Source organism: Taudactylus pleione, unplaced genomic scaffold, assembly GCF_031769625.1.
Source record: "Taudactylus pleione unplaced genomic scaffold, aTauple2 ptg000843l, whole genome shotgun sequence".
NCBI classification, from domain to species: domain Eukaryota; kingdom Metazoa; phylum Chordata; class Amphibia; order Anura; family Myobatrachidae; genus Taudactylus; species Taudactylus pleione.
Window position 1 is genome coordinate 2,116,548 of NW_028285245.1, and position 16,472 is coordinate 2,133,019.

The 16,472-nt window shown below is 50.2% G+C and overlaps 1 protein-coding gene across 1 annotated transcript; it reads left to right on the top strand.

Moving 5' to 3' along the window:
• The first annotated feature begins 1,106 nt into the window (after positions 1-1,106).
• Positions 1,107-16,161, top strand: SIGMAR1 (sigma receptor chaperone 1). Its single transcript, XM_088458611.1, has 4 exons — positions 1,107-1,339; positions 3,429-3,629; positions 7,513-7,605; positions 9,886-16,161. Exons 1-4 carry the CDS (start codon positions 1,192-1,194, stop codon positions 10,113-10,115), a joined length of 672 nt encoding a protein of 223 aa, XP_088314737.1. The 5' UTR covers positions 1,107-1,191; the 3' UTR covers positions 10,116-16,161.
• The last annotated feature ends 311 nt before the right edge of the window (positions 16,162-16,472 follow it).

Here is a 16,472-nt window from a genome sequence, read left to right on the forward strand (position 1 = left end):
TTACCTACATGAGCGCCAGGAGTTTCTGATAGACATTCTGCCACCTGTGGTGTTATTACAGTATAATGAGCTCAGTATACAATAATGTGTATACAGTATACAACAGTGAGTATATCGTATAATAGTGTGTATACAGTATACAATGTAGAGTATACAGTATACAATAGTGAGTATATAGTATAATAGTGAGTATACAGTATATAATGGAGAGAATACAGTATACAATAGTGAGTATATAGTATAATAGTGTGTATACAGTATACAATGTAGAGTATACAGTATACAATAGTGAGTATATAGTATAATAGTGAGTATACAGTATATAATGGAGAGAATACAGTATATAATAGTGAGAATACAGTATACAATAGTGAGTATATAGTATAATAGTGAGTATACAGTATATAATGAAGAGTATACAGTATATAATGGAGAGAATACAGTATATAATAGTGAGTATATAGTATAATAGTGAGTATACAGTATATAATAGTGTATGTATAGTGAGTATATAGTATAATAGTGAGTATACAGTATATAATAGTGAGTATATAGTATCATAGTGAGTATACAGTATATAATGGAGAGAATACAGTATACAATAGTGAGTATATAGTATAATAGTGTGTATACAGTATACAATGTAGAGTATACAGTATACAATAGTGAGTATATAGTATAATAGTGAGTATACAGTATATAATGGAGAGAATACAGTATATAATAGTGAGAATACAGTATACAATAGTGAGTATATAGTATAATAGTGAGTATACAGTATATAATGAAGAGTATACAGTATATAATGGAGAGAATACAGTATATAATAGTGAGTATATAGTATAATAGTGAGTATACAGTATATAATAGTGTATGTATAGTGAGTATATAGTATAATAGTGAGTATACAGTATATAATAGTGTATGTATAGTGAGTATATAGTATAATAGTGAGTATACAGTATATAATAGTGTATGTATAGTGAGTATATAGTATATACAATATGTCATGGTACAGTATTAATGTGTGCGCTGTGTGGATGTAGTAGCGCTGTGTAGCGGGCAGGTGGCGCTGCTGTGAGTCACACTCCCGGCTGTGCTGTGATTGGCTGCCTGTGAGGGGGCGTGTCGGCAGAGGGAGCAGGGCGGCCGCCGTGTGTCTCCCGGTCAGTGCTCCCGGTGTTTCCCGTCATGCTGTGCGGGTGCTCCCGGGCCGTGAAGGCCGCAGCTCTTATCGCCGTGGCCGCAGTTCTGGTGCAGGTGCTCCGGGCATGGCTCAGCTCCAAGTCCTACGTCTTCAACCGGGAGGAGATCGCCGGCCTGGCCAAGGGCCACTCCGGTAACCGTGCCTGGGAGAGGGAGGAGGGGGCAGGATAGTAGGAGGGGAGCACCAGGTGGGACACATTTACCTGGGGGAGCTGCACATGGGGAGTGACTGGTCAGCCAGGGGATGGGGGTGATGACACTGACATTGCTGTATGGGAGGGGGTGACACCTGGGGAGAGGGGGGGAGGCCTGTGGGGTCATTGTAGGGGGGTGGGTGGGGTCAGTGTAGTAAGGGGGGAGGGTGAGGCCTATGGGGTCATTGTGGGAGGGGTGAGGCCTGTGGGGTCATTGTAGGGGGGTGGGTGGGGTCAGTGTAGTAAGGGGGGAGGGTGAGGCCTATGGGGTCATTGTGGGAGGGGTGAGGCCTGTGGGGTCATTGTAGTGGGGGGGGTGAGGCTTGTGGGGTCAGTAGTGGGGGGGTGAGGCCTATGGGGTCAGTGAAGTGGGGGAGATGAGGTCTGCAGGGTCAGCGGAGTGGGGGGATCCCGCCATCTCTCTGCGTTACATGTCCCGCCATCTCTCTGCGTTACATGTCCCGCCATCTCTCTGCGTTACATGTCCCGCCATCTCTCTGCGTTACATGTCCCGCCATCTCTCTGCGTTACATGTCCCGCCATCTCTCTGCGTTACATGTCCCGCCATCTCTCTGCGTTACATGTCCCGCCATCTCTCTGCGTTACATGTCCCGCCATCTCTCTGCGTTACATGTCCCGCCATCTCTCTGCGTTACATGTCCCGCCATCTCTCTGCGTTACATGTCCCGCCATCTCTCTGCGTTACATGTCCCGCCATCTCTCTGCGTTACATGTCCCGCCATCTCTCTGCGTTACATGTCCCGCCATCTCTCTGCGTTACATGTCCCGCCATCTCTCTGCGTTACATGTCCCGCCATCTCTCTGCGTTACATGTCCCGCCATCTCTCTGCGTTACATGTCCCGCCATCTCTCTGCGTTACATGTCCCGCCATCTCTCTGCGTTACATGTCCCGCCATCTCTCTGCGTTACATGTCCCGCCATCTCTCTGCGTTACATGTCCCGCCATCTCTCTGCGTTACATGTCCCGCCATCTCTCTGCGTTACATGTCCCGCCATCTCTCTGCGTTACATGTCCCGCCATCTCTCTGCGTTACATGTCCCGCCATCTCTCTGCGTTACATGTCCCGCCATCTCTCTGCGTTACATGTCCCGCCATCTCTCTGCGTTACATGTCCCGCCATCTCTCTGCGTTACATGTCCCGCCATCTCTCTGCGTTACATGTCCCGCCATCTCTCTGCGTTACATGTCCCGCCATCTCTCTGCGTTACATGTCCCGCCATCTCTCTGCGTTACATGTCCCGCCATCTCTCTGCGTTACATGTCCCGCCATCTCTCTGCGTTACATGTCCCGCCATCTCTCTGCGTTACATGTCCCGCCATCTCTCTGCGTTACATGTCCCGCCATCTCTCTGCGTTACATGTCCCGCCATCTCTCTGCGTTACATGTCCCGCCATCTCTCTGCGTTACATGTCCCGCCATCTCTCTGCGTTACATGTCCCGCCATCTCTCTGCGTTACATGTCCCGCCATCTCTCTGCGTTACATGTCCCGCCATCTCTCTGCGTTACATGTCCCGCCATCTCTCTGCGTTACATGTCCCGCCATCTCTCTGCGTTACATGTCCCGCCATCTCTCTGCGTTACATGTCCCGCCATCTCTCTGCGTTACATGTCCCGCCATCTCTCTGCGTTACATGTCCCGCCATCTCTCTGCGTTACATGTCCCGCCATCTCTCTGCGTTACATGTCCCGCCATCTCTCTGCGTTACATGTCCCGCCATCTCTCTGCGTTACATGTCCCGCCATCTCTCTGCGTTACATGTCCCGCCATCTCTCTGCGTTACATGTCCCGCCATCTCTCTGCGTTACATGTCCCGCCATCTCTCTGCGTTACATGTCCCGCCATCTCTCTGCGTTACATGTCCCGCCATCTCTCTGCGTTACATGTCCCGCCATCTCTCTGCGTTACATGTCCCGCCATCTCTCTGCGTTACATGTCCCGCCATCTCTCCGCGTTACATGTCCCGCCATCTCTCCGCGTTACATGTCCCGCCATCTCTTCTCAGGTGGAGATTATGAGGTCGCTTTCACCAAAATAATCCTGGAGCTCCGAAAGAAGCATCCGGGACACATCTTGCCGGATGAGGACCTGCAGTGGGTGTTTGTTAATGCGGGGGGCTGGATGGGGTCCATGTGTCTCTTACATGCCTCGCTCACTGAGTACATTCTCTTTTTTGGGACAGCGGTGGACACCAGCGGACATTCAGGTGAGGCGGTGACCACATTCATATATGGCCGACTTTCTAACCGCTGAAAAGTAGGGATATGTGTTTCTGTGAGCGTCGGGGTTCTCAGTCCTGTGATGTTGGTGTCGCTAGGCTACAGATCGTGTTTGCAGGCCTGGGCACCCTGTGGCTCGCCAGCTGTTGTGGAGCTACAAGTCCCAGCATGCTTTACCAGCTGATTTGTGGGAGGGTATGCTCGGACTTTGCATGAGGCCAGGATATGGGGTGTTGCACGTGACCACACTGTGGGTCCTGTAATGGGGGTGTCACACATAGCTGGGATGGGGGTGTCACACATAGCTGGGTTGTCTGGGGATGGGGGTGTTGCACTGTGGGTCATGTAATGGGGGTGTCGCATATAACTGGGCTGTGTGGGGATGGGGGTGTCGCACATAGCTGGGTTTTTGCATGTGGCTTGGTTGAGGTTCCTGTGATGGGGAGGTCGCACTCGGGCAGGATTTGGGGGTGACGGAGAGTTGTCTATGATGATAGCAGTGCTGGGCTATGTAGTGACTCCTCCATATGTTACTAGTGATGGTATAGGGACCTTGCCCCTGTGTGTGCACTTTGAGTTAATAGCCGGGTCCCTGTATCTGATGAAGATAACAGGTCAGGCCCCGCGCAGGGAACACATCACACGGAGCTTTCATGGTGGCTGATAAGAAATTGACTTTATTCCTCGGGAGTGATCAGCGATCGCTTTATTCCGATGATTTATACCCCGGATCTTTAATCTCTTGTAGACGTGAGCAGAACATGGCGGAAAACACGCCGGCACTATATGTAACACTTTTCTATGGAATAAAGTTCAGCTTGGTCTGACAGTGGTGTCGCTCTGTAGTTTGTTACACAGATGGTGATTCCATGCGACAGGACCGGTTACTGATCAGAATATTGCGGCACTATACAGCGATCGCGCTGAGCAAAAAAAAAAAAAATGGGTCCCTGGGACCCCTCACTTTATAAAATGGGGGTCCTACTCCACTGTTTATGGGTCCCTTCACATATTCTGGGGGGATAAGGGCAGGCAGCAGCTGGGACAGTGATGGGGGCAGATAGCAGTTGGGGTACAGGGGAGTAAGGGCAGGCAGTGCTGGGGTAGGGAGGGGGTAAGTGCAGACAGCAGCTGGGACAGTGCTGGGGGCAGTCAGTGTTGGGGTAGGGAGGGGTTAAGGGTAGATAGCAGCTGGCACAGTGTTGGGAAGTAAGGAGGGGATTAGGGGCAGGTAGTGCTGGGGGTAGGGAGGGGATAAGGGTAGATAGCAGCTGAGGCAATACTAGGGGCAAGGAGGTGGGGCAGGCAGTACTGGGTGTAAGGAGGGGGGAAGGGATGATAGAAGCTGGGGCAGTACTGGGGGCAAGGAGGAAGTTAGGGTCAGTAGGGAGGATGTAAGGGTAGATAGCTGGGGCAAGGAGAAGATTAGGGATAGGCAGTGCTGGGGGTCAGGGTAGGTAGTAGGAGTAGGAAACGCTATCCCGGTTTGCACTGACGTGCTGCACGACCCTGGAACTTGCGGGGAGCCGGGTGCATGATTTTGTTGCAGTTCAATCAGCCAGCCAGGTCCCCCTGACACCCTCTATGGGCGTCCCGAGTCAGACTCAATGGTCACGTCCAGCCGCGGGCTCCCCAAGCACCGCACCTGGGACCGGGCACACGTGCAGAATAAATTGCACCGGAACCAGATTACTGCTGACCGTCCAGCAGGGGGACCTCTCCCCCAGTACCCGTCCCGGCCATGCCTATGCCGCGAGGTGTTGGAGGGAGGGCGTCTGTAACTGTAGATGCCCCTTCTGCCCCCAACTCTCTCCCATGCTCCTGGCTGCAGCACAGTAAGTCCCTGCTCGCAGGACTTCAACCGGCGCTGGGGTCATCAGCTGCGACACCCCCCCCTTACCAGGCTGAAGCTCCACAGCGTGTGACGGAACCAAGGGGGCTGTCCTGCTGATTGGGAGCCGGCCAAAAGAGAGCGGTTTCTCTCTGTCACTGCCGCACATAGAGAGAGATGTATTATAGCGGCAATTACCGTGTATGAACATCTCATTAGCCGGAGAGGGGGAGCGATAACTCCCCCCTCCGGCGCTCCCTGCCTAGTGCTGATGCGCTGTGTCTCAGTCCCAGCCGGCTCCACTGAGCATGCGCGGGATCTCGCAAGTATCGCGAGTTCCCGTGTGCACTCCTGGAGCCGGCAGCCCCAGCAGTAAGGACAGCGCTGCCCCTGCTGTGGGGAGAGGGCAGCGATAGGCTGTAGCTATCGATAGTGCATACATTGCCCAGGCTTGTAGATAGCGCCGATAATGACGGGCGCAGAGCGCCCCTGTCATTTACCGCCAAATCCCCCGATCATACATCGGGGAGAAGCAGTATCAGCGCACATAACATGCGCTGATGCATATTCGACGCTTCATACATCTCCCCTGTAGCGGTCTGCGGCCGCATCACCGGTTCATTACAGGGGGATCCAGCCCAGGAAGCGTAGTCTCCTCCTGGCCCAGCCCGTCGCTGTCATACACGTAATTGGTTGCCAAGGATTGGCTGCAGCAGAGCGTGTCCCCCGGGGACCCGGCCATTTTTTGAAAAGTGAGTCCCCGGTCCTCAAAAGTGGGTAAAATATGCGCTATGATGTGTATTTGCGATTACTGGCTAAAACTACGCCCGATCGCCTGTTATTTCGCTAAGGGAACTAGGAATTATTCTATTTATTTTATGTTTGCCCAAAGATGAGAACAGTGTGAGAATGAAGTGATATAAAAGCAGGTTTCATCGCCGGAGAGTTCTGTGAGTATTTAGTATAAATTTGCAATGAAATGCGTCAGCCACACGACGCGCGTTTTACCATTGAGCCGTCCTTATTCCCTGGATGAGCTTTTCTGTTGTTGGTTTTTCCTAAATAGAAATTGTTGCTGCAAATATGGAGAAAGCCGCAAGTAAACCACGCCCACTTTGGTGTAGTTCAATGCGACGTGCATCCATCCACATGGCGCCCCATAGGCGTGCGCAGGAGCCGTAACTGACTGATATGTGCACAGCCGGGCATCGCAAGTACTCATATTCTCCCCTTGAATCCCTAGTGCTGTAGCTGTACTGTCTTGTTCTGTATCCGATAAGCCGATCGTCCTCTCTGTGACGTTGGTGATAACATTATCTGTACCCCGGCCGCTGTGCGCCGTGAAGGTCAGAGTGTTAGGTTATAACGCTGCATCATTTGGAGGTGATCTAATCTGTGACTGGTTTATAAATGCACAGCTAGGACTAGTATTGTACAGTATTGTTATTGTGTTGGGCGGTTCATGAAGTTACAATATATACCTTATCTGTGACTTATCTCTGTGCCTCTCAGGAAGGCGTTTATATGATCATTGCATGGCTATTTCCTGGGCTCTATAGAGCGGCTCCACCGGGCAACAGAGCAGAATGACTATGGTGTCTGACATACAGAGTAAGCACAAGGCAAGGTGCTTTGTGGATGCTGTGGGGTGGGGGGGGGGTATGCGTGCAAGCAAGTAAAGTTGTATGAAGGTATAAAGTCTCTTAAGCACCCAACAGGTAAATAAATCTTATTCTGTTTTTGGTTATGTTAAAGCTTTAGACTGTGTTACCCCTTTTGTCTTTGGTTATGTTAAAGCTTTAGACTGTGTTACCCCTTTTGTCTTTGGTTATGTTAAAGCTTTAGACTGTGTTACCCCTTTTGTCTTTGGTTATGTTAAAGCTTTAGACTGTGTTACCCCTTTTGTCTTTGGTTATGTTAAAGCTTTAGACTGTGTTACCCCTTTTGTCTTTGGTTATGTTAAAACTTTAGACTGTGTTACCCCTTTTGTCTTTGGTTATGTTAAAGCTTTAGACTGTGTTACCCCTTTTGTGTTGCAGGTCGGTACTGGGCGGAAATCTCAGACACGATACTTTCAGGAAATTTTCGACAGTGGAAAGAAGGGACGACTAAGAGTGAGATGTTTTATCCCGGTAAGAGCGCCCCCTAGTGTCAGGGTAGAGCTAGAGAGTGTCGGCAGTTGTATTATAACAAATAAATAAAGGCGTCTGCAGCAAAGTACACCCACAGACGTCGCTGCGTCCCACTCAGAATCGTGCCCTCTGTGTCTCATATTATCCTCGCCCTATGCACACGCGGGTAATGCTCCCCCCAATGTGACCTCCAGCAAGTCACCTGGGCAGTGTGTGTCCCTCAGTAACTGTGACCACAGCTGTAATAGTGTGGCCACTAGATGGAGCTGATGTACCGGAACGTTGGCAAGCCAAATTGTTTTTATTTTATTATGCTGTGACTACAGGTGCGGCTCCACGAAAAAGCCTATTATAAGGGAAACCCCCCTAGTAGTTGTCCACATTCTTGCTGTTTGTTGTCTTCATTTGAGTGAGCTGAACCAATACAGTAAATTCACACACAAAACAGAAATAGGGAGGGTGTACCAGATCGGAGCGGTACTAAATCTGCTTAGCGTCAGCTAATACTCCATGTTTATTTCAGTTCCAAAACTTCAGTCCTAAGTGTAAGGAAGAGAGACTTAGGGCCGTATCCAGTTAGACGCGATAATTCGAGAACTTGACGTTTGTGAAGTTTTTGTGCATTTCGGAGATTTTTGGTGCAATCGTTTTGCGTCTTTTTTTCCTATGCGCGCTCCCGGTTTTCGCACTATCCTATTACAAAAGATGCGATGCGGCATTCGCCCGAAAACTATCCGTGGTGTAACCTGCAAAAAGTACAGCAGAAATTGGGGGAATCTGTCTGTACCTCATATAAAGGCAAACTGACAGGAAAACCATATAGAGGTGTATCACTGGCCCTAATAAAAGTATTTGAGGTTCTTAAATTGTGTCAAACGGCTGCTATGTGACTTCTATGCATTTTGCTATAAGTGTAAAAATGATATAAAGCAAGTTTTTGTTTTTTTTTGGCCAAAATAAATGATGCATTTAAATTGTGGGTACATTAAAACGGGTGCTGGTATATTTTTGTCATTTTAGGGCACTTTTAAAAAGTGTTAAAAATACACCTGGTGCAGCCTCCTGCAATGTTTAAAACCCCTGTCCCCATCCATACAGCCCCCCAATATACCCCAATACATTAAACCCATTTTCCAACACTTTTCAAATTTTCACCCCAAAACTGACGTCCTTATTGGCCAAATTTAGCTCATTAAAATAATCTTTGCCTATTTTTGTCCAAGGGGCTCTGAACCAAGTCCCGACATCTGTAGCCACAAATGGGGGTTTTGCACAATGTTTCTCCTGCTCTGAGATGGTGAATTCGTTTTTGCCTGTTTCTGTCTATGGAGAATTCGCACCTGCGCAAACCGCGGATTATGGCAGCTAATTGTGTGCGGCCCTTAGTCTGGCTCTTTTGATGAGAGAGAAGATCCTAATACCTTTTGGAGTGTTAATGTTAGAAGGTATTACAATATGGTCAATCAATCTTTCTAATACATAGCGATGTGTCACAGTAATAATATAATAAGCTGGATTCAATTTTTTTTCATTAAAACATTAATGCAAAAAAGAAACAAAAAAAAAAAATTTTTTTTCCAACCCTGATAATATGTAAGAAAATGCTGCATATAATGTTATTTATATCAGAACGGTGACTCTTTGGGGTCTCTCCCTACTGTGAGCCTGTAGAAAGGACTGAGGGCCTGATTCAGAGCCGGACGCTCTGAAAGAGCACTCGTTCTGAATCAGGGCCTTTTTTGGGTTATTTTTGGAGCGGCCTCCAGGCCGCTCGCATAGCTGTGGGTGGTCACCCACAGCTATAGTGAGCGGCCAGGGTTTATAGTCGCGAAGGTCGTCACAAACGGCAGCTGTTCGCTTGGGAACGCCTCTGTTTGTGAAGCCACCCCGGCCACTCCTACCAAGCAGGGCGAGCTGTCGCTAGCTGGCTCTGTCGTGCGCGTGCGCGTGCCCAGTGGGCAAACATCGACCCGGTTGCGAGCGCTCAGCGCTTGCAACCGGGTCTGAATCAGGCCCTGAGAGCCCATCTACTCTGGGGGAGTAATACAGATCTCCTGTCCTAAAGGAACATGCTGCTATGAATCCTCCCTTCCCTTATTGGCAGAGCCCCTTCAGTGTATTCCCCAGAATGCCGATTGGTCCAACCAAGGCAGGATGTGGCTTATCCAATCCGCTTGGAGCTGGACTTTGGAGGCCGTCCAGGCGCAGCCCCCTATAAAACGCGGAGCGGAGGTAGTCCTTACTGTCTGTACTCACCATCCCTGTTCTCTCTCTGTACAGGAGATACCATTGTGCACGAAATGGGGGAGGCCACGTCTGTGCAGTGGAGCGCTGGGACGTGGATGGTGGAGTATGGCCGCGGTTTCATCCCCTCCACCTTGGGCTTCGCTCTGGCTGACACCATCTTTAGCACCCAGGACTTTCTCACCATCTACTACACTGTGAGAGTGTACACCAAGGGACTCCTGCTAGAGACCAGCACGTACCTGTCCGAGCTGGGGGTCTTCTAACAGCTCACCCAGCGCCCCCCTGTTTCCCACATACCGCCTTTGGCTATGAGCTGGTAATCCCCCGGTATTCTGTCATCATGTGTTGCCAAATCTTTATTCGGTTCCCCAGTGGCTCACGTACTGTAATCCGGCTGCACCTCTTATGGGCACAGGAATGGGGGGTACGATTCATGTAGGTGGTAACCTCGCCTCCTACATGTGTGTCCTGTGCCTGTATCTGTGAGTAACACGGGGTCCTGGATAATCACAGATTTTACCAATGATATTTTAGCCTGTACTCGGTATGAGGTGGGAGCTTGTCCGGGTCACTCCGCGCTGCCCCGAAGTCCGTTCCCTTTGCGTCTATAAATAAGTATACGGTAAAGCATCCGGCACTGGCTGTGGGGGGGGGGGAGCATTTTCTATATGTAACTATGTAACTGCAATAATTAGTTTTCCTGCTAGGCTGCTTCAATGGGTTGCCGCCCCTGCCCGATTTGAAATGGCTGTAATGCGTCCTGCCCTTACGGCGGCGCCCACGTGAAACAACGTCCCCACCCGTGTCCTGGGGGGGGGGGGGGGGGTGAAGTTCCAGTGAAACAATCACCAGCGAGTGCATATATGTCATGCACAATGCGGGGAGAGCTTGGGGCAGGCCAGCATCTCCGTGAGTGCTGCGTACGCCTCCTACAGTGATGAAAAGGGGCCGCGTCTCAAGGACATGCCCCCTTTTCCTGTAACCACACCCCTTTTTCGGGTTCACGCGCTTTTAAGGGCACCCTTCAGTGACAGCCACCTTGGCCTCCCTAGAAGGAACACAAATATATAGTATACAGATGGGTCCTCATACATGTAGCCTCCTAGCCCGTTACACAGCCCCTCTAGTTGCGCCATGTGGTGGAGCGACTCTGTAGGACCGAGCATCTTTTCATGCAACTTTTTGCCTTTAAAATATGTCTTATTAGCACAGCGCTGCGAATAGGGTGCACAGGCAGCTTCTGCTGAGCAAAATGCTGTGCGGCGTGTCTTTATTCTGTGAGCGGCTGTGTCTGTATGCGAAACGCTACGTTACAGAGTCACTGGCTGATGCTGCGGCTGTGTCAGTATGCGAAGCGCTACGTTACAGAGTCACCGGCAGAGGCTGCGAGTGTCTGCATGCGAAGCGCTACGTTACAGAGTCACCGGCTGAGACTGCGGCTGTGTCTGTATGCGAAGCGCTACGTTACAGAGTCACCGGCTGAGGCTGCGAGTGTGTCAGTATACGAAACGCTACGTTACAGAGTCACCGGCTGAGACTGCGGCTGTGTCTGTATGCTAAGCGCTACGTTACAGAGTCACCGGCTGAGGTTGCGAGTGTGTCAGTATACGAAACGCTACGTTACAGAGTCACCGGCTGAGACTGCGGCTGTGTCTGTATGCTAAGCGCTACGTTACAGAGTCACCGGCTGAGGCTGCGAGTGTCTGCATGCGAAGCGCTACGTTACAGAGTCACCAGCTGAGGCTGCGAGTGTGTCAGTATGCGAAGCGCTACGTTAGTGTCACCGGCTGAGGCTGCGAGTGTGTCAGTATGCGAAGCGCTACGTTACAGAGTCACCGGCAGAGGCTGCGAGTGTCTGCATGCGAAGCGCTACGTTACAGAGTCACCGGCTGAGACTGCGGCTGTGTCTGTATGCGAAGCGCTACGTTACAGAGTCACCGGCTGAGACTGCGGCTGTGTCTGTATGCGAAGCGCTACATTACAGAGTCACCGGCTGAGGCTGCGAGTGTGTCAGTATGCGAAGCGCTACGTTACAGAGTCTCCGGCTGAGGCTGCGAGTGTCTGCATGCGAAGCGCTACGTTACAGAGTCACCGGCTGAGGCTGCGAGTGTGTCAGTATGCGAAGCGCTACGTTACAGAGTCACCGGCTGAGGCTGCGAGTGTGTCAGTATGCGAAGCGCTACGTTACAGAGTCACCGGCTGAGGCTGCGAGTGTGTCAGTATGCGAAGCGCTACGTTGGTGTCACCGGCTGAGGCTGCGAGTGTGTCAGTATACGAGACGCTACGTTACAGAGTCACTGGCTGAGACTGCGGCTGTGTCTGTATGCGAAGTGCTACGTTACAGAGTCACCGGCTGAGGCTGCGAGTGTGTCAGCACGCAAAGCGCTACGTTACAGTGTCACCGGCTGTGTCTGCACGCAAAGCGCTACGTTACAGTGTCACCGGCTGTGTCTGCATGCAAAGCGCTACGTTAGTCACCGGCTGAGACTGCGGCTGTGTCTGCATGTGAAGCGCTACGTTACAGAGTCACCGGCTGAGACTGCGGCTGAGTCTGCATGTGAAGCGCTACGTTACAGTGTCACCGGCTGAGACTGCGGCTGAGTCTGCATGTGAAGCGCTACGTTAGTCAGCGCCTGTGACACTGTAGCGTAGCATTTAGCCTGCAGTCGCACACAGAACATTGGCACGCCGCACAGCATTTTAATCAGCAGAAGCGGCTTGTGCGCGTCTTATTTGCATTGCTTTGCGAATAAAATGCACTTTAAGGGAAAAAGTCTTAGCGAAAATCCTCGTCTCTCCCGTATAGCGGCTAGATGTATGTGGACACATCTGTGCATATCATTAATGTCAGTAATTAGAGACACGGCTGGCGTCATACACTCTTCTCTGTTCAGTAACTTTGCAATTACTGTTTTGTAACTATCTGGGCTTCTAATTTAGATATGTGACGTATAATCCATGCAATGCTATAAACTGTCAGAGAATAGGAGTATGGGGCAAGGACGTGTGGGGTCTCCATCACCCTCTGGGCGGTATGACGGCAAAGAGTCTGCGGACGGCCGCTGCGCGACCGATGTCCCTATGGGGGCGATTCAATTCAGCTAATGATGTTTCTCCCACCCTCCTGAGCGTGCGAGGAGAAATCCGGCTAAAGTGCCGGCCGGTAGGCTGTTCTCCAGCTTAGCGCGGCACTGACAGCCTCATGGTTGGCACTTTATTCGGCGAATGCCGGTTCTCACCACTGGGTGTTTAGTAGCGAAAACTGTCGATCTCCGACTTAACTTCTAACCGTCGGACTAAACAGCGCACTGAATTGAATTCCCCCCTATATGGCTGACATGGAAGCAGCGTTTCCCCTCTTCTGGTGACTGATACCGGGATTGATCGTGTCCCATGTGCTCCCGTTATTCTGTATAGCTCGCACAGGGCCAGAAGGTGCGTCACGAATTTACCGTATAATTGATGAGCGATTCCGCAGATTCTTTATTACCAGCGTGTGTTGTAATTGGGAAATCCTGACATTATCCAGGGCGGTACTCTGTGACTATGCCACGGATTTGGGTGCAGCCTGATTGACGGTGATGTCTGCGGGGAATCTTCTCTGTACCTAAGGTTCTGCCACCTCACAGCCAAATCCATGAATTACTGCCGTCTGTCTTCTCGTGCTGCTGTCGGTGTGCGGGGATTGTGTCGTCCATACTGTGCCGGCTGCCTGTATAGGAGCCGCGCTGAACTATGCAATATGTCCGTGTAATATTGATGTTATCTCCTGTCCGGTTGCTATGTCAGATGCTGGCTGTGTGTGTGTGCGCTGAGAGAGCTTAGATGCTTAGTGGTGGTTTTCTCTGTTCCAGTAGAAATGATCTGATGAATCCAGGGCAGGATTGGGTACCCTCTGGCTTTCCATCGATGTGGAACTACAAACCCCAGCTTACTGTCCGTTTCTAAAGCTGTGGATTGCGGTGCGGCTGCTGGAGAGCCAGAGGGGGGTGTGTGTGTGTGTGTCCCCCCCCCCCCCCCCCCGGGTGGTGCAGGGTTCTGCTGCTTGCACGGTGCAGATGGAGGCACTTACTGACTCTGCACTGCTGCATTGGTCTGTGTGAGAATCTTCTGCTGCTCTATAATGGTGCAGACTGTGTAGTGACTCTACTGTTGGTTATGGCAAAAGCTGCTGTGTGTTCTGTTTCTTCAGCTTTTACTGTGTGCTCCAGGCTGGTGTCACCCTGATCACACGCGTGTCCTGTCCATGTGTCTGTAATCCAATGTTACTGGTATAGGCAATAACCCTCATCTCATGTTCCTCCTGTGCGATGTCTATGCTGTGCAACTAATCACTAGGACACTTGGTCTATGCTGCCTGATTGTCACTGTAGGGACTGAGCGATGGACGGAGCTGCTGTGCAAAACACGCCAACGCCTGCAGGAGGCGCCTGAGGGGTAAAGGGGTCTCCTGCTAGCATCTCAGATCCCATGCCTGTGTCCAGATCAGCACTTAGCGCCCCATCGGTTTGCAGCATCGACCACCTGAGTAAGACTGAGCCACCTCCTGCCCGCTTGCGAGGCCAGTCAATCTGTGTCGACCTATTGGCTGGAAACGCAGGCAGTGCTGCCCCCCCACTCGCCCTCCAACGGCCACAGCATGTTAATCGTGCTGCGGCATGGGGGTACTGGGCGTGATCTCGCAGGAGTCGTTCTGGACATGCGCAGTCCTCCCCGCCATGGTTTCCGTACATCTCTGATTCTGTCCGACACACAGAAATAGTCTTCACTGTAGCATCCTGCACCTGTCCCAACCTGTGCAGTTCCGCTTTCCTGCCTGGGGTGTCGCCCTCTGCTCTGGTGCTTCTAGCACACTCTGGTCTGTATCTCCACAGTCAGCGGAGTGTGCTAGAAGCGCCAGAGCAGAGCGACACCACAGTTCAGGAAAGAGGACCTGCAGGGGCTGTGACAGGTGCAGGGTGCTAGAATGAACACTATATGAAATGCTACACCTCATCCTACGTACAGCTTGGGGTGTAGGGTTAATTCTCTGACAGATAAATCCCACAGACAGGCCATAAAACTCCCGGGGAGATACAGCGCTCTATGTGCACTACGTGGGGCGCCTCATATAGACAATAGCTTTAGCCTGTGCAGACTGCACATTGTATAAGAAGAGATTGAGCTGCCAGTTCTACAGTGACACCTGCTGTCAGAAAGCAGGTACTGCACAACATTACATTGGAAGTACAGAATAACGCATACAGGTACACGTGTGTTGAAATTAAATAAATTGCAAAGCTAAATTATATTTAATTTTATAACCTATATTTAAAAAGAAAATAAAAATCATATGAAATTACCTTTTACGTCATATATTAAAATGTCTATCGTGAAAATAATAGGCACGTGTGCATAAATGGAGTCCCATCATTTAGGACAGGTGTTGGTCATGGTTTGTCATGCTTCACCATATTTGGAGGTGGGACAGGGGCTACCCCAATTCAGGTAACAGCAGAGATAGATGATCTTTTCTGTTCTCACTTAGTATGGACCGTGCCCCTGTGTTGCTGTATACACTAGTGTGAGAAGCTGTCAGCTGCTATGACCCCAGGAAAGCTCCCCCCACTCACAGATACAGATCTCCCCCCCCCGCCCACTTCCACAATAAGCCAGTGCTCCTTGCTGGCCAGTGGAGATTCCTTGGTGGCTGCGTAACGGCAGCACTAGACCGGGGAGACTGCGTACAACAATCCATACAGTGCAAAGTTCTCACTTCCAGTGCAGCTGGGCAAGTGCCCCCATAAATGGTATAATCTGAATGGGTATGCGGTTACAATACAATGTGATGCTGGGATTGTTCCTCCCATAGGAGCCAGGGCTGTACGCTATACCATCTATCTAAGAGTGCTGTTTAGGCTAATGTCACTGAATGGGTTAAAGTAGTCCTGTCCCATCAGCCTTCAACCTCGTGTAGCTAACGTGTCCCATAGCAGATCCCAGTGCTGGTGGTCCATCCCATCCTCCCCCATAGAGTGATGGACGGTAATGGGGGTTCCTGCACTATTTGCTACACAGGGTGGGGTTAGGTCGTATTAGAGGTGTTGTCTACAAGGGAACAAACCTCAGTCTAAATGGAATTTTCCCCAATTGCAGGTGACAGTCTCTTTATTTTCCTGCCGTCTCCGTTCAGCCTCCTGTGTCGCCGATCTGTCGTCCAATCTGTTCTTCCTCGTGTTTCTATGTTTTAAGTTTTCCAATTGAATAATTCATGTGTATTGTAACACTAATTATATTTTTAAAGAACCAAAATAAAATGATTATGAATAAGTCTTTGTGGTGTCAGATTTCTTTTTTTTTTTTTTTTTTTTTTTTATATTATTTCACTTTTTTTTTTTTTTTCCTTCCTTCCTCAAGATTTACATACATACAACACCAAATAGTGATCCAATAATAATCCTAACCTGCTCCATTATTGATCTCTTATGGGGGATGTCTGCTCTCTAGTACAGTTTGTTTCTTCCACATACATTGCAGCACCCTCCGAACGGCTCTCTTGTGGAGTTATTTATACACTTCCATCTGCCCCCATAGTCACACCCCCACCACTAGCCTCCATACTGTTATCCCTCAACCACCAA

Bases quoted from the DNA above. Each gene is read 5' to 3' on its own strand.
- SIGMAR1 (XM_088458611.1), top strand. From the start codon at position 1,192: ATGCTGTGCGGGTGCTCCCGGGCCGTGAAGGCCGCAGCTCTTATCGCC. The intron at 1,340-3,428 runs GTAACCGTGCCT...ATCTCTTCTCAG, and splicing joins CCTGGCCAAGGGCCACTCCG to GTGGAGATTATGAGGTCGCT. The intron at 7,606-9,885 runs GTAAGAGCGCCC...CTCTCTGTACAG, and splicing joins GAGTGAGATGTTTTATCCCG to GAGATACCATTGTGCACGAA.